This window comes from Myripristis murdjan, chromosome 8, assembly GCF_902150065.1.
Source record: "Myripristis murdjan chromosome 8, fMyrMur1.1, whole genome shotgun sequence".
NCBI lineage: Eukaryota > Metazoa > Chordata > Actinopteri > Holocentriformes > Holocentridae > Myripristis > Myripristis murdjan.
The window spans coordinates 7,555,001-7,582,171 of record NC_043987.1 but is presented as its reverse complement, the minus strand read 5'-3'; the positions used below and the strand labels follow the sequence as shown (position 1 = coordinate 7,582,171).

Sequence of the window (27,171 nt, the reverse complement as noted above, 5' to 3'; positions counted from 1 at the left end):
GTTCATTCATGTCACTGGGCACGTCCTACAATTGTAAACGAATTGAGCAAGTCTTCTGAGTCAGAGTGCCGTATACAATCGGATTCCTGTTGATACATGGGGTGGTGTGACAGATCATCCAAGGTTTTGGAAATAGGTGACATGCAACAGGGTGGGCCTGTGACTAGGGCTGGGACGGCATTCATGCCTGTCTCCCAGTTTAATACCATCACAACACTTGGGTACCGATTCGATAAGTATTGCGATTCAATATTACGATGTACTGTGAGTTTTGTGTTTGGGATAATCCTCTGGTTTGTGGTTATAAAGTGTCATGAGGCTGTGATTACCCAAGAGGTCACAGTAGGTCATTTTATCCAACTGATTAAGTTCATTTTGTCTTCTATTGCGATATACAAGGGTCATTTTATACAATGTCAAGTTCCAAAAATGGTCTCACTATAATGAAATGGTTATACGGGGGCTAACATCATCACACATGAATAAAATGTGGCTCACAGAATCCACAATAGTCTCAGCTTTTCAGTCAAACCCACTTTATGCAACTCCAAGACTGCTTAGACTCGGATATGCACAAACATTTTGGCCTACTTTGGGGCAATATTTAGAGCTCCCTTGCCAACAATCTAGCATGACATGCTTGGTACAAGTGGTACCAGTAAAAATAAATCAATAAAATAAAAAGAATCACAATAACTAAGTGAAACATTTTTTTTCCCAACCTGTACCTGTTATTACCTATGTCCTATACTGATCTGCAACCAAGGGATTAGGGTGTACAAGAGCTTACAAATGTCCTGCATGAATCTGCATGCAGACTGCGGGAACAGTAAGAGAATTTAACAATGCAGACCAGTAAAATCTCTGTGTATGTTGCTTTTTAATAAGGGGTAGATGACTTGACCCTAACAGCCATAATGATCAGCTCAAAGACTGAAATTAGAGTAATACTATTCTAAGATGTATGTCAACAAAATCATTCCCTCCTTGGTCATTGTGAATTTTCTTTAAGCCATTGCATTCTGAACAATCCTCTCAGATAAATCAGGTTCTTGTCATCTTGAGTCATTCTTTTTGGCGCAGAAAGGCTGTGGTGGCCAGGCGTAGAGAATAAGAAGTGCAGGCTTATTGCACAAGTAAGTGCATGTCCTTATTTCTCAATGCGAGGGATAGCCTGGTGTGTGTGTGTGTATGTGTTACAGGTGTGTCAGTACAAGCCCAGCATTGCAGGACAGCATTCCACCATACCAAGTTTTCCACTGTCTCTACAACTGTGGCTCATCAGCCGAGTTTAAAACAGAGGCAGGGACACAAGTCATCACACACGTCTCAGACACACACACACACACACACACACACACATACACTCAGTGGTGTTCATCCAGATCAGGTGCCTAGAATAGACATGAAAAGTGCCCTGGAAGATGCAGAGTGAGCTATCAATAGACGGCTTCAGACATTTTTGTTTGTAGATCTAGACTCTACATCTACAAAAAAAAAAAATCCATTTTAAGCATCATGCTCAACATTGTAGAGAGTGATGCTTAAAAATGGATTCAGGGACTGAAATGTCACACAGTTTTCTACATCTCAGTTAGAGCATGCAGACAGGAAAAGATGGCAGGGACCTGAAATAGATGACAATGTGGTGAAGTGTGCTGTTTGGTGGCTGATTTAAAGCTTGATATTAGACATCGTGTCCTCTGTCTGGCTGCAACATTTGTTTTTCTTATTCTGTCTTTTTATTCTTTCATTTTCTCATTCATTCATTTTCTCCCTCTGAATATATGTATAGTAATCTATATACAATAATCTATAATAATCAGTGTCCATATAATATATTGTACAATAATGTCTAATAATCAGCATCTATATAATATAGTGTATGTAAAACATGCAATGACTTTTGCTCCCTTTCCCTCTGCTGTATTAAGGACAGGATAAGCCTAAGAAAGTCTAAGCCAGGCTAATTTGTGTGAGTGTGTGTGTGTGTGTGTGTGTGTGTGTGTGTTTGTGCACAGGAGAGAGACCTCATTGGCCTGGCGCGAGCAGGCTTTTCAAACAATGTCATACTGTTAGCCCCGGTTTTATAGCCTGCAGTAGAATGGATCTGACATGTTCAAGTCAGGATGATGGCTTAACAAATAAAATCATTACATCACAATTATCTCCTGTCAGTTTTCTTTCTCTCTGTGTGTCTTTTGCTTCATCTCTCATGTTCAGAGTGCAGTATGTAAAAATATAGAAATGTTTCTGTTGATCTATTTCCCCTTGCAGGGCTAAAAAAAAAAAAAAAAACATTTTCAAGTGCAAGTCAGTGACTTATATGTCTTTCTCACAATGTTGTTATGGTGACAAAATTCTCATGAGTCGCCATACCTTTCCCTCCCAGCACATGAGGTAAAGTCTGAAATGCCATTTCAATACCAAAGGGAGGGTGACATCATGTCTCAAATGTTATACTGCTTATATTGCAGCATACAGTCCAGGCAGGCTTCAAACCTGCAACCTTATGCATTCCAAGCATGCTCACCTGCAATAGAGCTATCTAATTTGGGAATACTGAGTTGGTGTATCAAATGTTTGGCACACTCTACCCCCAAAACCCCTGGGGGCTTGTGAAAGCAGCGCTAAAAAAAAACAAGACAAATAAAACAAAGCAATAATACAGCAATTCACATCAAATATTGAACAATGCACATAATCCTAGCAATCCTTTTTCCACAATGGATGTGCAGCATTTTGAAACGAATCTGCTCATTCCTCGGTGCCCCCTGCGTGAATTCAGCTGGCTGTTTATCCAGGAAACTCAGTTGATGAGTCATCATGCCAGACATCACAACATTCACATCACAAGCGCGGGCACAGCATCTGAAACACAGTGGAACAGTAAATATTTAGCTTAGATAGGATCCTATTCATTCAGGATTATGCGCTAAAGCTGGTTTGTCCAACAACACCAGAGGTGACAGGAGTAGACTATGGGGCAGTGTGTCCTTGTGCTACTAAATATATAAGACTCTACAGAAAGAAGTGTAATTGCTCAAGAGAATCTGAATAATACATCTTCTCTCTCTTTTTTTTTTTTTTTTTTTATCAAATAGAAAGCCCAGTTAGCTGTAATTTAAGTTGGGGTCAGATTCCTGCTTAAGAAATGACTGTGCAAACACCATGTAATGTAAAGCATACACATTAACTATCAAATATTTCACCTTGGCAGTTTGACACCACACATAGTCTCCCATTATGTTGAGATAACGTACGTCGTTCAGCAGGCCAGGTGCCCCCTTATCATGTTTGCCGGAGCTGTGGCTGTGTAAATTTTACCCAGGAGGAGTGCATTATCCAGCCTAGGCCAGTTCATGGAAGCCTGTGAAGGTGCAATATTTTAAGGGTAGCTGATTAACAATGGAATGCCAGTGTCCACGGCTGACATGTGGTTTTTCAGAGGCTGCAGCAGGTTTTAAAGCTAGAGTGAAGATATTGGTGTCATATGAAACTAGACAACCTTAGGAATACATTGCTAATTGTTGCCCCAAAGTTAGACTAAATTTCGGTGAGGGAAAAACTGGCATGGTCATTTTCAAAGGGGTCCATTGACCTCTGACCTCAAGATATCTGAATGAAAATAGGTTCTGTGGGTACCCATGAGTCTGCCCTTTGCAGACTGGCCTGCCTTATGCTCATCCTGTGCAGTTTTGGGCCCAAACCATGCAGTTTTTTGCCTGCAGTCCAAATGTGTTTTTTTCTCCTGTTCTAAAATGGTTTATTTGTGCAGACTGGGGCCTAAACAATCTTGGAGTTGCATAAATTGGGTTTGACTGGAAAGCTGAGACTCTTGTGGATTCAGTGAGCCACATTTGATTCATGTGTGATGATGTTAGCCCCCATATATCCATTTCATTGTAGTCAGACCATTTTTTCAAACTTGACGTCACTATATGAAATGACCTATAGTGACCTCTAGGGTAATCACAGCCTCATGAGACTTTACAACCACAAACTAGAGACCTTAGACATTCGGAGGATGTTAGGTTTTCCAGGTATATTGATGATGAGTAGGAGTTTCTGAGCAATTCCCAGAACAGAATGCTCACCAGCCAATTGCCGAAAAATGCAATTCTAACAGAAATCTCCAAATGTTCAAAGTTTTTGACACCAAATCACAACATGAATTTTTCTACAGTATTCCTCAAGGTCTTGAGGTTTCCTACTGTGGTATTTTGACCATTTTTGTTAATTCTCAATTGGTCAAAAATTGTCAAATTTTACACCAAATCTGTGTAACATGTGGTATCAACCCCAAAATGTTGTGAGACATAAATAGACATGGGTATTGCTGTCATATGCCTCAGTCATAATGTCCTAAATCCACATGCACTATAAACTTTCAAAATTATAAATATAGCCATCACAGATTTATGACTAGAAGAACTTGATACTCAGTGCTGAACTGCTTCTCAAAATTTCTTTCAGTTTCCCAGTTTTCAAATGATGTTTACCACTTCTGTGTGGCATCTACTGTTGATCTTTTATTTCCCCCATAAGATCCTCTGTCCCCCCTAAAATGGGTCTAAAAAATGGGGCCCAAATGGAAGAGGTTAAAGGGTGGAACTCAAACTGTATGGATGCCCGCTGCCAATTGTAGCTCTCAATTCTCCTGCAGGTCTACCTTCAGCCAAAAGAGGGCAGCAGTGATCTACTTTTTATTAGGAACAGCTAGACGCTCAGAAGAGAAAGGGGGGCTGGTGTGGTTATAATAAGAGAGTAACTGGGGTGGTCTCTTTTGCAGCACCCCTACAGTCATATGTGTTCTTTGGCATGCGATTAGCACCAGTGACCCTTGATTTAAAAAGCCATTAAAGCCAATTAATATTACACGCTGCAGCCTGCCCGCTCTCATATAATTACACTCATTCACAGCACTCAGACTCCTTGGGCCATTTTCACATGCCGAGCTAACCTGCAGCCTCAGGTCTAATGCACTGGCCGAGGTTATTCCTGGTCACACAGCGCAGTGGTGTCGGTGAGTCACACACCCACCAGCAAAGGTATGAAACACAGTGCAGTCTGATTTGGTGGAGCTCAGCAGTGTGCAAATCCTCTCCCAACTCACAATCCCCCACCCCACCCCAGTATGTTCTTTCATTTACATTTGCATTTTTCAGGTATTGTGCTGACTTCTTTGTCTGGAGCAACTTTAAATGAGTACCACAGTGGAATCAGCCTGAATGGATCACTAATATTAACAGCAGCAAAATAGTCAGGTGAGCAACATAATAGGCAAAGCCAGGAGGCAATGGTGCAAAAGTTTTTATTTAACACTGTTTGTTCAGACTCTGTCTTACTTATTTAATTAGTTAGTTGATTCGTTAGTTAGTCATTGATGTCAGTATATTTTTTTTTTCCTTTTTTGGTGAAGGCAGTTGATACAGTTGGCACTGTTAGTGTTATTACTGTCAATTTATCAGTTTCTTACATTGTGGCCAATTTTTTCTCATTTCTGTCATCTTTTCTTGTTTCCTTTTCACTCCTGCCCTCTTTTTTTTAATATAATGACACTGACAAGTATATATTTTCAGCAATGTGTTGTGTATGTATGTTAGAGCTTGGATTATGTAGATTCATGTGGACAGGATGGTCAAGTGGAAATGTATGTCTACATATGAACACAATTTCAAGAATGATTTGTATAAGATCTCTCTCTCTCTCTCTCTCTCTCTCTCTATATATATATATATATATATATATATATATGGAAAAATATACAAATGAATGCATGGCTTTGTGTGCTGAATGAAAATAAAATCGCAGATAAATAATTTAAAAAAATACAATTGACAAGTTCCACCGTTTGCTGTGTCCATGGTGATCCACCCTGAACGTACCTGCTGTGTACCACCTCTCTTTAACCTTTGTTTTATTCATTTTTTTCCCCTCTTGAGTACATAAAGCCTCCGTTGTATGGAGTGTTTTTTGTTGGTTTATTATGCAATCAAACAGAATAGGTCTGCAATCAAAAAATATGTTTGAGAGCAAAACCATCAACACTGCAATCAGAAAATGTTTAAATTTGTGATTAAAATGATAATAAAAAAAACTCGACTTTGCAAATCAACACGTTTTGCTTACTGTTGAGCTGAATCTCATGGGTAGGACCTAACGCTGAAAGATGTAAGACATGTTTCTATAGATCAGAGTGACAACTTAGCATCATCCACAGTTGTAATGTAATGTATTACTGCCACCTTCTGGACAGGAGTGTGGATCAGAACCTGTGATGTACGCCCCACTCATGAGGTTCAGCTCAATAGCAAGCAAAACCTCTGGCTTCGCAAACAAAACTTTTTGATTTGCATTTTATTCACAAAGTTTTATACAACATATTTTGATTGTAATTTTGCTCTCAAATCTATTTTTTGATTGCAAACCTATTCTGTTTGATTGCACAATAAAGAAGCAAAAAACACTTACCATTGGAGCACCTCCTTTGGCTTTTGCCCATAGATGAGGAGGTCAGATTATGTCTGCTGAATATATATTACGCCAACATCTGAGTTGAAAGTGGGCCATCAGTAGCACCACGTGATGAGGAGATACAAAAGTTTCTTCTCAGAAGGAGGTCACACAGTGATGTTTGCATGAGACAGTCACAGGTTGTGTCTCTCATTTATTGGATTGCTGTGAGCTAGGGGGGAAAGGAAGGCTGTGTGGGTGTGAGTGGGTGTGTCTGTGTCTGCGTGTTGTTGTGCAGTCTGGTTGAAGTACTTGTTATTTGTTTTCAAGGATCTAGTCTGAACATCCTGCTTCCAAGGAACAGTTCAGTCATGCATTTATGGTGACAGACAGATAGCATCAGGCGTTTGATATTTTTGGAACAGGGGATGTTGGGTACTTTTTGCAATGGGTACGTCATCCCATCACTGTACAATGCTGCTGCCTGAGGAACTGATAGTGCCTCTCATCCAAATGGCTCAATCGGGCATTGGTTTTGACACTAGATAGTGTGTGTGGGTGGCTGGATGAGTGTGTCAACATGAGCGCCATTTCCTCTTTGTCTAATTGTCCCTCTTTTGTCTATAGTTTCTTGAAGTTGTATTATGGAATTTATGTTGACCTGTGCCAGTGGAAACAAGCCATTATGTAAATCTAATGCAGCGCATCATTTTGCAGTTTTTTTGTCTAGTGCACTGTCTCTATCAAAATCAACTGCACAGGTAGAAGAGACCCTATGCTGCTCCACTGGTGCTCTGTGGTTTTGAAAGCACTGTCATGAAGGGTTAGTCCCCTCCCCACGTGGTGAGTCAGAGCGTACGGCTTCATGCTTGTGGCCTCTTCTCTGCAGGGGAGATCAGTTTTTCCACTTCTTTTTCACTGTCCTCACATAGAGGTGAATGCATCTCACCTTATTTTCAGTGTGGTATAACAACAGTCAACCAGCACGTTATCGTCAAAAGGCCTACTGTACGAGATGACATTAAGTCACCATAAGACTATCATTTAAGTATAGGAAAATTTGCTCCACTTCTCCGTTAATTCCATAGAAAACTATATCAAGGGTTGATAAAAAAAAAACAAAAACAAAAAAAAAAACACATTTTCTGGTTTGGAAAGCCATTCATGCCAAGATCATGTGTGGTGAATTCTGATTTGTAATTTGCAAGCCAACGGAAATGTTGCCATGTGCATGCTGACATCAAAGAAAATCCAAATTGGAGGAGTCTAGATGTATACAGTGCTTACACATCAAAATGCCTGGATTGTGTTGACCCCATGACCCTGCCTCCAGCTCCACCCTCAGACCTTGACTGCCGGTGCAAACATTTGACGTGTACACAACAAATGAAATTGAATGAAATGGATGGATTGTCAAGTAATTTACTGAGCTTACTCATGCTTCCCAGGGAATTAACCCAATTAATTCTGGTGTCACCATCAACTTGACTTTTATGCTACCCCTAGGACAGAATGTCATATCTGATATCTCACAATCTATCGGGCAGATTACAGTGACAATTGGTGAGTACATTCATGCTCCCTAGAGAATGAACCCTATCAGTTTTGGTGACCTCTTGGACTTTCCTGTAGTGCCACCATCAGGCCAAAATGTCAAATTACAAACACAGAAATCTAGCTAATACTTTATTGGTTACTGATACAGGATGAAGTATCCACAAAAAAATCTGCTGTTTTTTTTTTTTTTTTTTTTTTTAGGAGTAAATATAATTGGATTTTCCTATAAAAATACACAGGCAAAATGAGCATTTCATGCATTTATTGTTATGCGTATGATACAATAAAAATAATAAGCAATCAGTTTCACCGTCAATCAGTTTCAAGGAGACTGGGCATGTATTATTTTTGCCATTAATGAGACAGTGGAGAGGGCTTAGCAGGATGGAGAGCAGTCGAGAGAGACAGGAAAGGGGGTTCTGGCGGGATTTAAGACTTGGCCTGCACTGGCACATGTGGTTCCAGAGGCAGGAGAAAACAGCAGAAAAGCAGAAGAAAACTGAAAAGACTGAAGAGAGCATGAAACAGGATAATGGATAATACCAGCAACTCTTGCCAGGTTATTAACTAAATCTTTTCACACTTGTAAATAGTATTATGCTCGCTTGGGGCTGGTGTAAAAGCTACCTGGAACAGGTAAACAACAACAAAAACAACTCGCTTCGCCCAGCAATTTAGGGCTTTAGAGAAATGTTTCACTCATATATAAAATTATTAGCATTCAGACCTGATGTGAATTCACTCTTCTGACCCACTTCTTTCTCCCAAATCTCCAAACTGATGAATGCAAACTTGCTACTGGATTGGTTTATCACCTGCAAACAAAACTGGACTTTGCAGTGCATAAAATTTGAAAATTGTAATGTTGTTTTATTTGTATGCATATTGAAGAGACCAGGCTAATTTTTCAGAGGTCATACCCACACACTGAAACAACTTAAACGGTAACACTATACAATAAGAGTACAACAATTAACGTTAGTTAACGTTAGTTAATGCCGTAATGGTTAATCAACTGTTAGTTAATGATTATTATGGCATTTACTAATGTTAATAATATCTATAATAACCCTTAAATAACATACAAATTAATACCTTAGCATGAACAGCATTAGTACATGATTCTTAGGTGGCGTTTACACGACAGCGATTTTCACAAAAACGGTCAACTTTTGTTGCGGTTTGGCCTTTCATTTACACGACAACGGCGTTTTAGGTGCTTGAAAACGCAAACTTTTGAAACTGGGTTCCAGAGTGGAATTTTTTGATAACACCGCTCTCCCTGCCACCATCTAAACTGGCAATACGCAACTCTTGTGAAAACGATGATGACACGGCCCCACAACGGGGCCTTAGACACATTAGTTAACAGTTAGGTAACCGTTAATTAATGTTTATTACCTGTTACTTAATGTTTATTACAGCATTAACTTAATTGTTATAATTAATGTTAATTGTTGTACTCTTATTGTGAAGTGTTACTACTTAAACTAACATGACATGAAAAACACAAACCAAAAACTAAAAAAAAAAAGCATCATTCTTAATTGAATGGAAACAACCATCTATTTGGAAGGGACCAGCTGTTCTAACTTATTGTGCTGCGGTATTTGCTGTAACATCTCAACATATTTATGCTCATTTACTTCAATGTAATAATAATAATAATAATAATAATAATAATAATAATAATAATAATAATAATAACAATAACAATAATAATGAAAAAAATGGCAGCAGTAAAACCTCAGATTCCTTGTTTAATTCATAAATTAGAGAAATGTTTACACCAATGCAAATTTTCCCTTCAGTAGCCCTGCACTGTGCAGGAGCTTGGCCACCCATCATTGTTTGAAAATCACCATAAAATCTATCACATCATTAAATTTCACAAATGCTGATAAGCACAGATGTTGGATGATATATGTTCAAGGAAAGTTGAACATTAATGTCCAATTAATGTGATGCATATGAGAATTAAAGGCAGATTTACACTCATAAAATAATAAACCTATACATTACGAGGACATTTTTATATGTGTTATTTGGATTTCTCCAACATGGTATGTATATAACTTTTTTTGATTTTTGAAAATATTCAGGACAGATGTGTTTGGCGTTTGACCTCATGAATTTATTTTAGGAATATTTGAAATGTTGTGCAATGTGCCACATACTAACCTCAATAACACTGGCATCAGGCAGCAGGTTGGCACCAGGTTGGATTTTGCAGGAAATTCCCTGCTTTGTTTTATGACACAAAAGTAGATTGCTTTACGATGCAACGCACTGTGCACAATGAAATATCATTTCCAATATGCAAAATTTCATCAGTATGGCAACTGAGAAAACCGTGTGCAAAGATGCAAAAGAAAGAAATGAGGAAGATGGACAACATTGTGCAACAGTGTGTTTATTGGAAATGTGGTCTTCATTTGAATAGCAGCTGCACCAGTAACTGATGTGAGACGAAGGTTACCACTTGTCTTGATTGTGGTCTCACTTTTTCCCCCCTTTTTTTGATGATAATCACGCCAATGTATGATGATTAAATTCAAAATTTTATGCTGGTGTTTGAGAACGCGACATGCTGCATCTTTGAATCTGTCATTGCAGTTGGTACTTCAGAGCAGAGAGGAGGAGGGAGGAGGGGAGGTGTGGATGTTTCTAAATATGACTCCTGCAGTTAAAAAGACTAAATGGAACAGATCAGTAAACCTGACAAAACCACAGACAGAGACAGAGAGGGAGGGCGCAGAGGGGAAATTTTGGAGGAAAGACATACAGAAGGAGTCAGGGACAAAGCACAAGCGGAAGAGAATGGCTGTGTCAAGAGCAGAAAGAGACGTGTGAGACAGAAAAGGAGAGAAGGGGGGTGAAAAAAGAGAGAGAGAGAGAACTCGGTGAAGAGAAAGTGGCGTGCAGACAAAACCGATGGAGAGAGGCATTGTGTTGCCATTGTCTTTCAGGGGAAGTTGAGCGTCTTTGAGCCCACCTGCTCTTCCTCTGTTGCCCACTCGCTTCCGCTGAGAGCCGTACTCGGCTGCGCCACACACACCCGGCCACACACACACACACACACACACACACACACACTCAAACCAGCGTGTTAACTATTTCATGTTCTCTGCATCACTGCCCTTGACAGGAGGGGATGTTAGTGTCGTTAAGTCAGGCAGAAAAGCACAAGCTCGCATACTAAATGTTCTTCTGTGTGTGTTTGTGTGTGTGTGTGTGTGTGTGTGTATCCGTCAGTTTATCAGTCCACCTGCGTGTGCGCATATTGGGTTTTGTGTGATGACAATGGAGCATCACAAAGAAAGTTGTAATTACACAACAGAACAGATTAAGCAAAAACTTTCAAGTGATTCACAATATTTCATGGAAATGAATGCATTTTGTTTGTCCCATGATGAAATAATGAATAAGTGTTTCAACATAGAGCCACATTGGTTTATTAAACTAATGATGTAATAGTGTTCCGCTTTGATACAGATCAGTATCGATGGTCCCATTTGACTTTACGGCTGCAAGTCATTGTGATGGCATGAGCATGACCACTGCCAGTCACCATGACTGAGGAAACAACGAGCAACGAGCGTCACACCTCGACTTGAACAAAAATTCCAAGAAAAAAGATATCATACTGTTACACACACTTTTTTGACAAGTGAGGACGTGCACGACAAAAACATTAAAGCAATGAACACAACAAAGATGTAACCAGTAAGATGTAACTAAAGAAGTGTATTTTTAATGTCACTGTAATTTGATTCCCTCTGGGCCCTGTTTAGATCATAACCCCAGATTTGCGAAACTCTCACAAATAATAATAATAATAAAAAAATAACCTTAACCCTTAACCCTAAGAGTTTGAAGCTAGATTTGCGAAATCTAGGTTCAAACTCTTGTGAGTATGGCTAGGGTTAATGTTAGGGTTAGGGTTAGAGCAGAGTCAAGAACTACTGTGCTGAATCAAATGCACATGTGCAAGAGTGCGAGAGTTTCACAAATCTAGGGTTACCATCTAGACAAGGCGTGGATGCACTTGGTCCACTGTGGCTTGGAAACTGGCTGGTCTCTTATTTTTGTATGTTGTAGGTTTAACCTTGATGAACACTTTTAAAGACTTTTATTGATTAGTTTTCCTCTTTACTAAAGGCATTTTAAGCAACCTGTTGCCCAGGCCCTGTCTACATACATATACGGTATATGTATATATCTATCTAGTATAAAAAAAGGTATTTTTGGAAAGATTCCAATAAATATAACTTGCAAGTGTTCACATCAGTTGGAAAGAAAAGCAGCTGACCAGGAACGTAACATTCTATAGCAAGATGTAATTCTATTAACCGTTAACAAAACGTAGCCTCAAATTTGGATTTATTTAGGTTTAACTTTATAGTCACTATTTTCCAGGTTCTTCATGTTATGTTCCACCTAGTTGGACGTATCAAAGCTTCAGTTCAATATTTCAGTTCTGAGCCTATTTTAACCGCTTTCTTAATGACTAGATTAGGTCCAGTTCCTCCCCTGCACTGACAGACCAGTGAACAAACGTACTGATGAAACCAAACAAATGCATAGAAACCACAAAAAACCCCAAATGACATGTATTTACATCATAAACAAATTTCATCATGGAGTCAAACGATAACCTATCATCCAAACATCACTGTCATTAGCTGATGACAGGATATCCTTCAAACAGACCACACTGATAAGCCAAGTTCCTTATTCTAGTTTACTGGAGCTGTGAATCTGAAATGTTGCTCTTACTTTGACATTAATGAAGGTTCAGTTCCATTTCGGAGTAGCAGAGTCTTTCCAATGAGGCAGCATGAACAACAGCAGGACCCTGACTCTGTTAGACCTGAACCTGCATTGATGTTATTAATAATACTTGATTCCTGAACATGTAACGCGCTGTGGCCTTCTTTGTTAAAATGTTTTACAGCAGGGGAGGACACATTACTATGACAAACTGCTGACTTATTGTATCTATACTGTCAGCTTTCTCATTTTTGTAGAACAAATAATGCAGAATTTAATATCACACCGCTTTGTTTGAGGACATAGGAGATATTTGCAATGCACCAAATTCTCAGCGCAGCCTGTGCACGGGTAACCACCTCGTGCATAAACTTTGTTTATTTTGTCTAATAACATGTGATGGTATCAGCCTGTCAGATAAATTGTGAGCCTGCCTGTATATGAACAGCGGAGGGTTCAGAAAGGCGAAATTTTATGACTCATAGGTTGAAGGTATGTGCCGCTGTTTGTAAAAGATTGATATGAATGCTGGCGTTTACTTAGCCAACAAACTGAATTGAAGTATTAACTCTTCAAAACCCAGCAGCTGGTGGGCAGGCTTTTCTTTTTCATTTTAATTTTTTTTTTTTTTTTTTTTTTTTTTTTTTTGTAATTTACCCTTTTTCTTAAATTCATGCTTTTTCTTATAATTTTATTTTTATTTATTTATTTTATTTATTTATTACTTATTACTTATATTATTTATTATTACAATATATTTTTTCTGTCCAACTTTTATTGCTTTCATTTTGAGGCAAGGATTTCCTAATAATAATGATAATAATTTAAAATTAAATGTATCATGTTTTTGGAAGAAATCAAGTGAATTTGCTCATGTAACAAAGGGTTAAAAATACATCATACAGGCGCAGTGTGAAATTCTTCCATTGTAGTGTGGCACAAACACAGGCACACTATAGCCGGCTTGGAAGTGGTGTACTGTGCCTTTAGATGTAAAAATGCACCCAGTCGGGAAACATCCCATCCTCCTTCATTGAGACAACATGGAGGCAGTAGCAAATAAAGGTTGAAGAAATATAAAACTCTCGCCTAATCATAATCAGGTGATTTCTCCGTCACATCAGTTTAGCAACGTCACGTCAGATGATTTCTGCGGTTGGACGCCTTCTAAATTTTAGCAGCTACCTTTTGCTACCATTTGCGTCTGCTGACCTGAGAAATTGCCAAGTGTAGCTTTGAGCTGAAAGAGAAGTGAAGCCCGCTCTGGTTGGCTGAGCAGAAAATGCGCGGACCAACAGCAGACCTCTTTACTGGACTGCAGCTACAGTGTATACTGTCCTCTCAGCCTCAGGCCAGGACACACAGCGTTAACACACAAGAGGGTTTTTTTTTTCTTCTTCTTGTGAGCACATTAATCGCAGTAAATCCTGGATGTATCCTGTCGTAAAGGACAAGTTAAGTGACAGATTGTGCTTTGAACATTTAGCTGAGAGGCAGTTCCACTTCCTCTCCTCCTCTTCCTCTTCCAGTCGTCCATCACCACGCGTTCACCCCCTCCTCTCTTCCTCCTGCACTCCCTCTAGCTGAGTCAAGAGATCAGCTGACTGGAGATTTCCTGGACAGGTCATGCCACTGAAACCACAGTCCTGCTCCGCTTAATTCTCTCCTCTCCTCTTCTCTTCCCTTCTCTTGTCTTCTCTTCTCCTCTTGTCTCGCCTTTTCTTTTCTTCTCTTCTCTTCTCTTCTCTTCTCTTCTCTTCTCTTCTCTTCTCTTCTCTCCACCATATCCTCTAATTCTATCTTTGAATTCCTTTGCAGCACCTCAGGTTTTTTACCTCCCACATTTCCTCCTCTGCTTCTCCTCCTCCTATTCTTCCTCTCATATTCATCTTCACAGCTTTGGCAGCTGAGTGGGTATCAGAGCTCACACACACACACACACACACACACACACACACACACACACACACACACAGACACAGTGTTCTGACCATAGAATGAGTAGAAGCAACATTATATAAAGAATTCTAGCGTTGCCAGTGAACCTTTCATCATCTTTGAGGAATCAATTGAATAACTTTATTGACACCTCCACCATGACAAAACAAGCGCCTGGCCATTCAGTAAATCTGTCTGTCACGGTGTGTGCACCTCACAGCTACAACAAAAGTGTAAGTTAAAGTTAACGCACAGAAAATCATTAAAATCACTGGCATGCTGCTCAGGATTTTTAAAAGAAATAATTGGAAGATCTTTCATAGCCTACCTCCAGCTAATGTTATTAGCTAATTAGATGTCAGTAAAATCCTAATTAGCTGCGCTGTTGTTAACAAAATGATTGATTGATGGCACAGCCATGGCACAAACGATCTACCAAGCTCAGCTCCCTTGAAAAAAAATCTTTTATTTTTAATCAAAATCAAGAGCCACAAGGTTATTTCTTTAATTATTTTATTTGTTTTCTTCAGAAAACAGAGCAAAAAAATATTGCCACAGCTGTATAGGTCATGGAAATTAAACATTTTAGTCACAGGGCTTTCCATTTCCCGGAAAAGTTTGGGAATTTTACATGGGGAGTGGGAAGTGTTAAAGGATCAATCCGTTAGCTCTGTCTCAGTGCTGACCCCTACTGTTCAGCAATACAATAACAGTAAATAAAAGTCAGATTGCAAGCAAACTCTGTTACCCTTTTTCCACCAAACCGGTTCCAGGGCTGGTTCAGAGCCCGTGCCTGACTTAGCACCAGTTGTTTGGTTTTCCACCGCCCAAGCACCGGCCAAACTGGTTCCAAATCGGTTCCATGCAAGCACCAACGGCGAGCAGGGGCTAAACAGGAGCCAGAGAAAGAACCGATGATGCGGCCCACCGCGTCATTGGTGGGCAGACTTACAGACTCAAACGGGAGCAGCGAACGCTATAAACGTAAAGCTAAACATACTCACCGTTCGTTCCGACCACGAATACGATGGGCAGCCGGCAATAATTGCGTTTTTCGCCTCTGGATCGCAATGTAGGCTTGTAAACACACGAGCAGTATTTGCATTGCTACAGTGGGTCATCCATTTGTCGTCCATGTTGGTTATTGTGATTCCGAGCGAGCATCTCACACACCCACATGATCACGTTTTACAATGACGTCACGACGTGGCTCTGACTTGGCTCCGCTTGGCAAACTGGTTCTTTGTTGGCACCAGTTAAGCACTGGCTCTAGCACCAGCACCGAACTAGCACCAGGTGTTTTTTGGTGGAAAAGGGGCGTGTGAGGTGCCGTGCAAGGTAAACCACGATGGTTATCACTTTTTCGGAGTTCATCACTTTCACCAAACTTCGCTGCTGAGGTTGAGTATAATGACATCGATAACAACGTAAAATGCATGGTAACCTTCTAGTTTTGTGAACTTAAGTTTGTTAATAATTGTGACTGTGAAAATTTAAAAAGTGGGGAAAAGATCTTATTTGATTGGTTTGTAAGATTTTGCTTGTACTTGTGGGATTTAGGGTCACAGAACTGTAAACGCTCAAAAAAAAAAAACCTGTAATGCCTTGCACGTCACATCTCAGTCAAGTCCACCAGTCTCCGTGCTTTGTTCCGCCTCCTCAGGCGTTGTGGTTTTTGCTCAAAAACACTTCCTGGAATTCCCAGTTCATCCAGGAAAACTCTGACTCCATGGACTCCGTGCTTTTCACATGGACCTCGGTGGTTGAAAAAAAATTCTGCTTGAGCTACCTTCTTAGGATCAAGATGTTTCAGGGGTCAAATGTTGTTTTAGGGTTAACTGTCGCTTTAAGGGACACTCATGCCATATTCAAAAAATCTGTCAATTTCATGCTTATTGCTGTTTACTGGCAAAATTACACCTCTCAATAAACATGATTCATGATCTTTTATGCGCTTTAATTGGCGCTCTTCAGTTCGGCATTCATATTACCTACTGAATTTCATTTATTTTGATACATTTTCCATTTTAAGACTAGATGAGGATATTTGAGTGATAGGGGGGCCTTCAAACAACAAACTAAAGCCTCAGCCAGCTCCCTGTGTTTCTGAATGCAGAAATCTCCAGAGCAGATGCATTTTAAGTGTGTGTGTGTGTGTGTGTGTGAGTCTCTTACTTTGCTTCAGTAAAGCCATTGTGGCATTACCCAGTCATATTATGCCTCAGGTAAGCAGAGATCTAACATATAAGCCTCAGATTTCACAGTAACGTGGTATGTGCCCTGGCTGACGCAGGACGTTCTGGCTGTCGTGGTCAGGATGTAAAGATCTTTCTCACACTCACACGCGTAAACACACACACACACACACACACACTCAGAGCCAGCTGACATCTCTCCGGAGCTGCGGCTCACATTGTCGCGGTAATTCATTCTGATTGGCTGTTTGTTGTGTTTGGTGGGGAGAGGAAGTTTTCAGAAAGCCAAGAACACTTTCCTCACGCTCCTCCCCTTCCTGTTTCTCATACGCTCGCGCAGACACCTACACAAACACACATCCTCGTTCTGAGACCCCTTTGAGGACATGACCGGTCCAATCTGAAACTAGAAAAAGTGAGCCGAAAAAGTCCTCGGTCCCACAGTGTGAAACTCTAAATTGGGTCTCACATAGAATAGAAGTAATGAGCACGCACGCACACGCAGACACACACAAACATATGAAACATATCAGAGTGACACATTCACACAACACACAAACCATAAGACAAATATATATATACACAGGAAGTGCCTCCCACTCCTTTGCCCTGCTCTCTCTCTCTCTCGCTCTCTCTCTCTTTCCCTCCCTCTCTCTCTCTCTCTCTCTCTCTCTCTCTCTCTCAGTGTTACTCATGGCAGTGTGGTGCTGAGCAGCAGCCAGTCGTGTTTTTCCCCTCGCCGAGCTCACTCACTCTCCGACTCTGTCTCTCCCCCTCTCCCTCTCTCACACTCGGAGGGCGACCGAGACCTCCTCCTCTTCCTCTTCCTCCTCTTCCTCCTCTCTCCTCCTCTGTCCGTCACTGCATCTGCACTCCTCTACCTTTATCTGTTCTTTTTTTTTTTTTTTCTTCTCTTGTCCCCCCCTCTCTCCCCCTGCGCCAGAGGGGTTAGCGGGGGTCTCGGAGTGTGTGAGGTGTGTTTGAGTGAGTGAGTGTGTGTGTGTGTGTGTGTGTGTGTGTGCGTATGTGTGTGTGCATGTGCTGAGGATTTACTCATGGAAGCGGTGGCTCTGTATACGTTCCGCGCCACAGAGGGCGATGAACTCAGTTTCAACAAGGGAGACTTGCTCAAGGTAAGGAAAAGAATGACTCACTTTTTCCTGTTTTCCAGTTTTTTTTCCTGTTTTCTGTTTTCTGTGATTTGTTTTAATCTGTCTATGTAAAATACACGCAACTACACAGACTCTTTAGTGCTCTCTTACATTCACACACTCGTGCGCACAAACACACATACACATGCACATACACATCGCACATGCACATTAACCCTGAACCTAGAGCAGAGCAGAGTGGGTGACCAACAGATTCAATGCACATCAACCTCTCTCTCTCTCTCTCTCTCTCCCACTCTCTCCCACTCTCTCCCTCTCTCTCTCTCTCTCTTGGCAGTGATAATTATAACAATTATAACTCAAGCGTCTACAGCTCTGACATTCTGTGTCTTGGTGCTGCTTGGTTGCCGGCTGAAGGCAGAGCAGTATTATGGCACAAACGTATAGATGGAGTGCGGAGCTGTCTTTGATGTTACACACACACTGTGAGAGTTTTTACACTGGAACGGCGTGTCTGTTGCCGGTGCATGTTGCCGGTTTGCTGGCAGCACTGTGCCGACAGGCGCACACACACAGAAATGTCCAAGTCAAAGTGCTGTAGCTTAAAGAATGGTTTGTATTGCATTGTGTTCAGCAAAAGCAAGAGTACATTAGAATTAAGTATCATATTACAGGCTGGTGAAACACAGAGGCCTGGTTCTTAAAAGAAAAATCCATGTTAACCCTTTGGCGCATAGCTGTTTAAAGTCATTTCTCCTAAATGCAATGATTTCTATGGTGGAATTGCATATCAGCTGTTAGAATGCTCTCTGCTGCTCCCCTCCATTGAAGTTTATGCAGAGACTGTCAATTCTTGTTGCTGAAAACATATTAATACTAGTATCATGACATGGTAATACCAGTCCTGCATCCTTACAGAAGTATGGAGACTCACAAAAGTGTTCATGCCCTAAGAAGAGTAAAAACACATAAGAAAAAAAAATCTGGACTCAGGCTTTCATAATTCATGCATCAAAGGGTTAAAGTACTTAAACACTGCTAGGCAATGTACTTTCTGGACCAGTGTTTGTTGTTGTGTTGTTTTCCCACTTATTCCTGTGGATAAGTGGCCAGTAGATGATGTGACGTGACTCTGAGATGTTTCCAGCTTCTGAGAGCTGATCAAACATGTGCCATCTAAAACATCAGAGCTAAAAAAAAACAGGTTTTGGTGTCAGTCGATGAGAATCAAAGAGAAGCCACTACTTCTATACTCTTTTGTAACGCTCAACCATGCCGCCACAAGATGTATTTTGAGATGCAACTGTTTTTCTCTCTTTTTCTTTTTGTCTTGACTGGAAAAACTTCTCACTCTCCTGCTGTAACAGCTATCACTTTCACTCTCTGCACCTACAAAATACCCACAGCTGAACTGGAGAAATGCAAGCAGGTTGTCAAAAGGCATTCTGGGAACAGGAGTGGGTTGAAGGAAAGCGGCACCATGTAAAACGTAAATCACCACACATCATTAAGAAAAGACATCAGGGATACAATGAACATCACAAATCAATCTAATTATATGTAGTCCTATTGTGAGTTATTACAGGCAACACTCTCAATATTACACAACACAAATACAGTAGCCTCTTAAGGGCGTTTCTGTTCCCTGAACAGTCATTGTTTTGGAGTTGATGCAGGATGTGATACTTGATAGTTTATATTGCAAGTTTTGATTTACGGAGTTAACCTGAGCTTGACTGTAGCCTGTGATTTGATCCATGTTAGGTGAAATTTCCACTTTATTTTAGTGTTGTGTTTGCGTTTGCAAAGAAATCGATCCTTTTGAACAACTCTTTGGTTGTTCAAACAAATATATAAAACAGCTGAGAACAAAAAAAAGCCTAATAAAAACAATTTAATGGACTATAAATAAAAAATAACAAGCACAGTGAAAAACCTCAGAATCAGCAAACAGAGATTAATCCTGGTGTTGAATTCCAGCTGTATTTTGCAGATAAACTGAGTCCCCCTTTGAGCAAAAAAAATAAAATAAAATAAAAAATAAATAAAACAAGACAAAGGGGATCTGTCAAAAACCTGTAATTACCTGTAATTTATTTTACCTCACCCCATGGCACATTTAGAAATGATTTCTCTAAGAATTAACAAATGGAACAAATGGTTACTACTTTAATTTTGGAGAGCATGCCCTCTCCAGCACTCTCCAAAAATTCCCTGCTTATGAAATAAATAAATTGTTTATGAAATGAAGTTATCCTGTAATGCGCTTAGTATTTGTTGACTGTCAACAAACCAGTTCTAAATGTTTAATGGGGCAGGAGGGATTAAGATCAAGTATAATGAGGACGTTTAGTTTTCCTGTCATGCTGGCTCACACACACACACACACACACACGCACATGCAGACCGGCTGACAGAGAATGCAATAGCCTTCATAATAAATGTAAAACAATACAGTACAGATGTATTAATAATTGTTAATATCAGATTTATTGCTACCTTGATAGGCTTTTAGGCTGGCAGCTTGTGTTGTCAGAAGTGTGTGTGTGTGTGCGTGTGTGTGTGTAGGAGAGTGTTATTTCTGCTCCTGGCTACCTGGCTGTAAATCATGATGTAATTGGTTGCTGGCTCTCCTGACTGAAGCACGAGCCTGCGCTGTGTGTCATTGTAAAATAGTTTACATTCTGTCAACAGTGTCACGGTGTAGTTGTGTTTTATTGCTGCGACAAAGCATTAAGCTGAGGTGGGACCAGCACTTCATGCAAGGCTTGTTCTTCCTCTCCCGTGTTCCCCTGCTGGGACAAAACTGCTCCGGTTCACACCCAGGTCAGGCAGCAGTGTGAAATAATCCTGCTGCTCTGTTCAGTCCTGCTCGCAGCGCCACATGACTGAGTTTGACAACACCAGGGCAGTTTCGATTTCCAAATGCTTTCCTGTGATTGTCTGTACTTACCGGTAGTCATTGCGGTGTCCTTTTATTGTCCAAAACATGGATATAAAAAAAAACACCTGCTTTGATTTTTATCACACCATTGACTGGAATTTATTAGTCATAATCAGCCCCACAGAGTATGGGTTAGTAGGTCCCCACTGCACCTTTCAGTTCCTATCCTCAATCACTCTTAACCAATGAAATGTTAACTTTCACTGGCTACTTGCTTAAGGTTAGGGAAAGGTCATGATTAAGGTTAGGAAAGGGTTTGTCGTTGTGGTTAAGGCTAGGAAAAGGTCGTGGTTAAGGTTAGGGATCTTAACATATCATTCACTAACATCGCAAACATTAGCTCGCTAAAAATGAACAACTCAAGCTTGATAGTGAAGGTCCCTGTGATTGATCCATCCACCACCCCAACCATCTCCTTATGTAACTACGTCACAGTAGATCTGGCTCCAGGCTTCCATTTGACTGGCTAAGACAGACTGACAGTAGAACCACTAGACAGTAGATCTACTAACCCATACCTGTATAGGGGATTACAACTGATAACCTCCATTCAGTGGTGTTATAACAGTCAAATTGGATGACACAAACAAACAAACAAACAAAAACAGACTTTTTTGGTCCCAAAAACTATTTGTCCCGAGCTGCTTTTGCTTGGATTCGCACGCTTGTTTGTTGAACCTCTATGCCATGTTTGTGATTATTATCTTTGTCCCAGCCTATTCCTGGTTTAGGTGTTGTGTTGATGCTCCAGGCAACAACTCTTTGCAGATAGCTTTTTTGGCCATTTTAGCTTTATTAGACAGTCACAGTGGAGAGAGACAGGGCAGAGAGAGGGGACGACATGCAGCAAAGAGTCTGGGCCAGATTCGGACCCAGGCTGCTGCAGCTTAGCCTCAGTTTTACTCTTTTTGTTTCGTTTTGTTTTGTAGTGACATATACTACTTTCTACTAGGTCTAACACAGTAAACAGTCAAGCTGAATAAGCTGTAGCCTCATAATGAAATTATAAATACAGCTAATTAGTTAATTATATAGCAGTTACTCTGACATTCTGTTTAAAGCTGGAAGAGACTATGGCCAAGTTGAGCACCAGGGAAACAAAAGTAGGGCGAAAAAATACAGGTTTGTATTCTCCCCAAACCCCAGAACATAAATGTTACAACGTGGGATTTGCAGTGCAAGAAGTGAGAAATAGCACACAAAATGAAAGAAATCAGTTGTTTGGAGTGTGCGTGTTTCAACAAAGACAGTGCTTGTGTAGTTATTTGAATGTTGCCTAGTATAATATGACAGATTTAAAGAGGAAAGTGGTTTTGTTAGGAACTGACAGACTCCAGATGTTTTAAGGTAATTAAAGCAGGTAAGAGAAAACAGATGATCGTGTGAGAAGAACGGACTCCTCGTGTGTTGTTTTGGATGGTTAAATGGTTACACAGGTAAATCTGGAAGGAAAACGTTCTGTAGCTCATATTTTCAAACGCTCGCCACCATTGCAACCATTAAAGCTGCTGTTGCGTGAAATTCAGTCCCTGCAGGCAGTGACAGGGCAACTTCTGGCAGATGGGCAGCGCTGCTCTAGGGCCTTCTTCCTCCTTCATACTGGCAGGAAACATCATTTGCGTTTGCATACCACACTTTCTTTCTGTTGCTATTACTGTTGCCCAAAAATGTTTTCACAATCCAGTCCTCGCAGTTTTAACATTATTATAACCCAAAGGACAGAGTTACCCCACTCACAAATGGCTCCTTAGTTTAGTTTAGTTGCACTGATAAATCAGAGGCACAATGATAAAAAGCAGTGATGGGATATAATGATAAAAATACAGATATCTAAATTGTTGTTTTTTGAAGGTGGAGATGAAAAGCAAAGGGCTCATAACATCACCCCACTTCAAACCAAGCAGAGCCAACAAATAACAGAGCAGCCAAAAATACCAGAATGACAGCAGAGACACAGCAGGATTAGATTACAGATTTAGCAGAACAAAACACGATGGAAAACAGAAGGACAGTAAGATCCAACAGATTAGAAAAGATATTACAGTTACATGTGAATAATGCTAAATTTCTGTGTTTTCTGTGACACTCCTTGTTATTGTAAAGCATTTTATGATCGTCCAACATTATCTCTCTCTGAAAGTAACAAAAGAATCTACGTTCACTGCCATGTCCGCATCCTGCTCTTACACACTTCTGCAATTTGAGACATTAATTTTGAGATATCAAAACTCACAAATAAATTTAAAAAATCCTACGTGTCTTACATGTAATTACCATTAGGGGGCTGATGTGAACCGTCTTTCCCAGTCATCGTATCTCTTATCTATACTTTTTATGTCATTTTTCTTCTGTTTCTTCTATGTATGTCTATGTAGAGTGTGTTGCATATTAAAGGTACACTTTTCAAAATTGACGAGGGTGGATTAAAGTGAGGACCCTTTAGAAAAGAGTATTTAATTACACAAAATATGCAAAAGCATGTAATTTATCAGTGAGTCGGGGCAATCATGAGAACCATGTAAACTCAACCACCGTTACTTTACCATTGCTTATTCCATTTTTCAAAACATCCTTAATTATACTGACCCTCTGCAATTTAAGAGCATTTTTAATGGTGGGGATGTGATAGATAAATCGAATTTGGGGTAAATCTATGGGTGAAAGTGGGCTAGTATGATCCACAACTCCAAATCGGTAAAAGATCTGGTGCTAGTGTGCAGTGCTGGGAAGAGGCAACAGCAGCTGCCTGTCAAATCCCACATACGACCCATTGTGATTGCATTTCCAACAAGAAAACACTTCCTCTAACGTTAAATCAGTATAACCAACAGTTAGATCATACCTTGTTGTTGTTGTTGTTGTTGTTGTTGTTGTTTTTTTTTAAATGGCCGTAATAGGGGCGCCATAGTGGCTCACCATGTAGAGCATGTGTCATGTGATACTACGGCCAAGCCACAGCAGCCCGGGTCTGAAAGCTATATTTATAATTTCATTATGAGGCTACAGCTTATTCAGCTTGACTGTTTACTGTGTTAGACCTAGTAGAAAAAAAGTATATGTCACTCCTGCTACTACTACAAAAGAAAGTAAAACTGAAGCTAAGCTGCACCAGCCTGGGTCCGAATCTGGCCCAGACCCTTTGCTGCATGTCATCCCCTCTCTCTGCCCCGTCTTTCCTTTCTTTCCTGTGTCTGTATGACAAAGCAGAAATATCCAAAAATGTATCTTAAAAAATGGCTGAGAAACGTCGACTTTTGTTGCCATTTGATTAAAACATGCATAAAGCAGAATGCAATGAAAAAATATTCTGTGGCACTTGCACCGTTTAAATAAATAATTTGCTCCGCATGATGTCAAGTGTTTCCACTTTCCACACCATGCAGGCGTTAAAAAATTGAATGTGTTCAGGGATAATGCATGATGCTGGGGGCGGGAGGAGAAGAAAATGAAGCCATGAGGGCTGGGGTAGGGATATCAGCACCAACTTCAATCTACTTCCACCCCCTAGGTAGATCTGATATGCGTGAATGAAAGCATATCTATGTCCCCAAGACATTCTGTTGCCTCAATGTGATTTTTTTGTCCAACACCATTTTCACACACTTTCTCACATATTTTCTCAATGTGTACTATTCGATTATGCATATTATGGACATGACACTGTTATTATGTTACAGGGAACGTGGCTTTGATGGAACATAAATGTAAATGCGACATTAGTTTGCGAAAAATTCATAGCGATCAGCGTAAAATGCTAAAAAAAAAAAAAAAAAAAAAAAAAAAAGGAAGTAAGCATGGAAATTCAACTAATGGAAAATATTATGACATTTCCGAGTTAATGCAATTCAGGACAGATCCGTCCGCTGGCCCTTGTGTGTAATCATGAAAGTCTTTATGTGACATTTTCAACTTGTCAATAATTTGGTCCGCATTGGAATTTAGTCGTCTGAGGGCCTCGGTTCACGCAAAAGAGGATGAAAACCACTGTGGCGGATAATAGGAGAGGGGAGCGGAGGCGAGGAGATTGATAGTGAGAGCCCGAGACAGAGAGAGAGAGAGAGAGAGATGAGGGGGCAGTGGCCTTTCACCCACATAGTAATAACCTGTGTCAGCATCATAATGGGCAAATATTTCATGTGTGTGTGTTTATGTGTGTGTTTTCCTCCTAGATCACCAACATGGAGGATGATCCTAACTGGTACACGGCTGAGCTCCACAACAGAAAAGGCTTCGTGCCCAAGAACTATATCAACCTCCGGCCACATGCGTGAGTACACACACACACAAACACACACACACACACGCATAGCCGATATACACATAGACAGGGACATGCTTCTTAGTGGACCCTTAGTGACATTTAATTTGCTGTCCCAAACATGATGGACAATCACACCGGGTCAGGTATCATGTGGTCATCCAAGCGGGATACACATCATCAGCCTGAGATCAGAGAGGAAAACACACCTGCGGGATACACACTCACAACACACATCATCCAAACCATCTGAATCTGTTGCACATCTCACTTTGTTCATCTTGCCCGTGAGAGTGTGAACATTTTGTAGGAAAACCGAAACCCTGCAGTCTTCGTTTCAGTGAATCATCCATGTCAGGCGAACGTGACTTTTGCTCTTAGTGCGCTCCTTGCACGTGAAGATTTTGCAGCAAACACACTCATAATGCCTCAGCAATGGGTTGATGCTTTGGACTAACAGGTTCATTAGGCTTAAAGGAATGCTCAAGCGTTTTGGGCAAAATACCCTTTTTCTAGACTGAGACAAGATGTTCGATACCATTTTCACCTCTGTATGTCGAGTGGTTCAGTTTCTATAGGTAGCATTTCCTGTTAGCTTAGCATAAAGACTTGCAGTCTATAGGAGTCATTAGCCAAGCCAAACTACTCTTTCTCTCTCTCTCTTTTTTTTTTTTTTAAATTCAAGACATATATTTCAAATACACATGCTACATTGTGTACAAAGGACAGCTGCAGAGTTGCTTTAAGTTTTATTTTTTCACTTCGACAGAGCCAGGCTTATGACTTCCATAGATTTCAAGTATTTCTTTAATGATTCTCTAATGTTCTGTTGTGTTTGACTGTAAAGCACATTGTATTGCATTTAATTACACAAAATATGCAATTTAAGCAATGTTTGGTAATAAGTGACTATCACTCAAGCTGCATACAAAGGCTTTATGCTGCACAGCCTTTTACAGAAAATTGACCATAGCCACATATACCAACAGTATAAGTACATGTTGGACGTTTTGTTAAATTAAAAATACCTTGCATTTGCAGTTTTTTCAAGTTTTTTTTTTTCAAGCCAAACCCTGATACTAACTGATCTGCGGCCTCAAGGAGGAGGTGTAAATCGAACTGAAAAAAAGGAGAAAAAAAGGTGAAACTGTTCCAGTCCTCGGTGTTTGCCAGTTTGAGTTTTGCGGTTTTGGCATATCTTCTCTGCTAGACTATAACCCAATACAGATTGATCATTTTGTACTGCTAACCAAGATGAAAGCCCCTTTCAATATGTTTAACTGACTTCTTTTAAAATCAGGCTTCTAATCATTTTCTCTTTTTATGTTTTTATTTGTGGTCAGCCCTGAGGCTCAGGGATTATGCATTTTTTACAGTACAGCATGTTTAAAAAATGTTTTCATGTCCTACTGTTAGCTGTTAATTGTGATTATGGTATAGTCTGTGGCATACACAGATAATACCACCAATACACCTTTTCAATCTACTTTCCAAACAAAGCCTTTTCTAGAATATTGCACATTGACAAAACTCCCACTTTCCCACCCCGAGAAACTGATGAGTTATATAACTACTGACCCAAAGCCAATAAGAGTAAAGGGCAGCAATTTAGGCTGTAAATATAAAGATGGCCGGTTAAAAGACCGTGACAAGGTGTGCATGTACTGCTGGGGAAGAGCACCACATGCAAAACACACAGACACCCACACACACCTCATAATTTCCTTTGTGAAGGTTTTGCAGCTGTGGTGCTTGGGGATTTTTTTTTTTTCTTTTTTTAGTTTGTGTGCTTTTTTGTGTGTTTAAATTTTGGCACTATTGGAGACTTGAGACTTGAGAAGCTTTCAGCAAAGTTTGCCTTCAACAAAATTGAACAAAACAAACAGAATTGTTTTGGTAAATTGACAAAAATGTCAAACACACTGAATAAAACGTGCT

At 40.2% G+C, this 27,171-nt stretch overlaps 1 protein-coding gene across 1 annotated transcript in view; it reads left to right on the top strand.

Annotated features, from left to right (window-relative positions):
* Nucleotides 1-17,655: 17,655 nt before the first annotated feature.
* Nucleotides 17,656-27,171, top strand: part of grapa (GRB2 related adaptor protein a) — a 51,956-nt gene continuing 42,440 nt past the window's right edge. Inside the window, exons 1-2 of the mRNA XM_030058018.1 lie at nucleotides 17,656-18,052; nucleotides 25,145-25,242. Coding sequence (XP_029913878.1) covers nucleotides 17,975-18,052; nucleotides 25,145-25,242 — 176 coding nt within the window. The 5' untranslated portion in view covers nucleotides 17,656-17,974. The remainder of the gene's footprint in view (nucleotides 18,053-25,144; nucleotides 25,243-27,171) is intronic.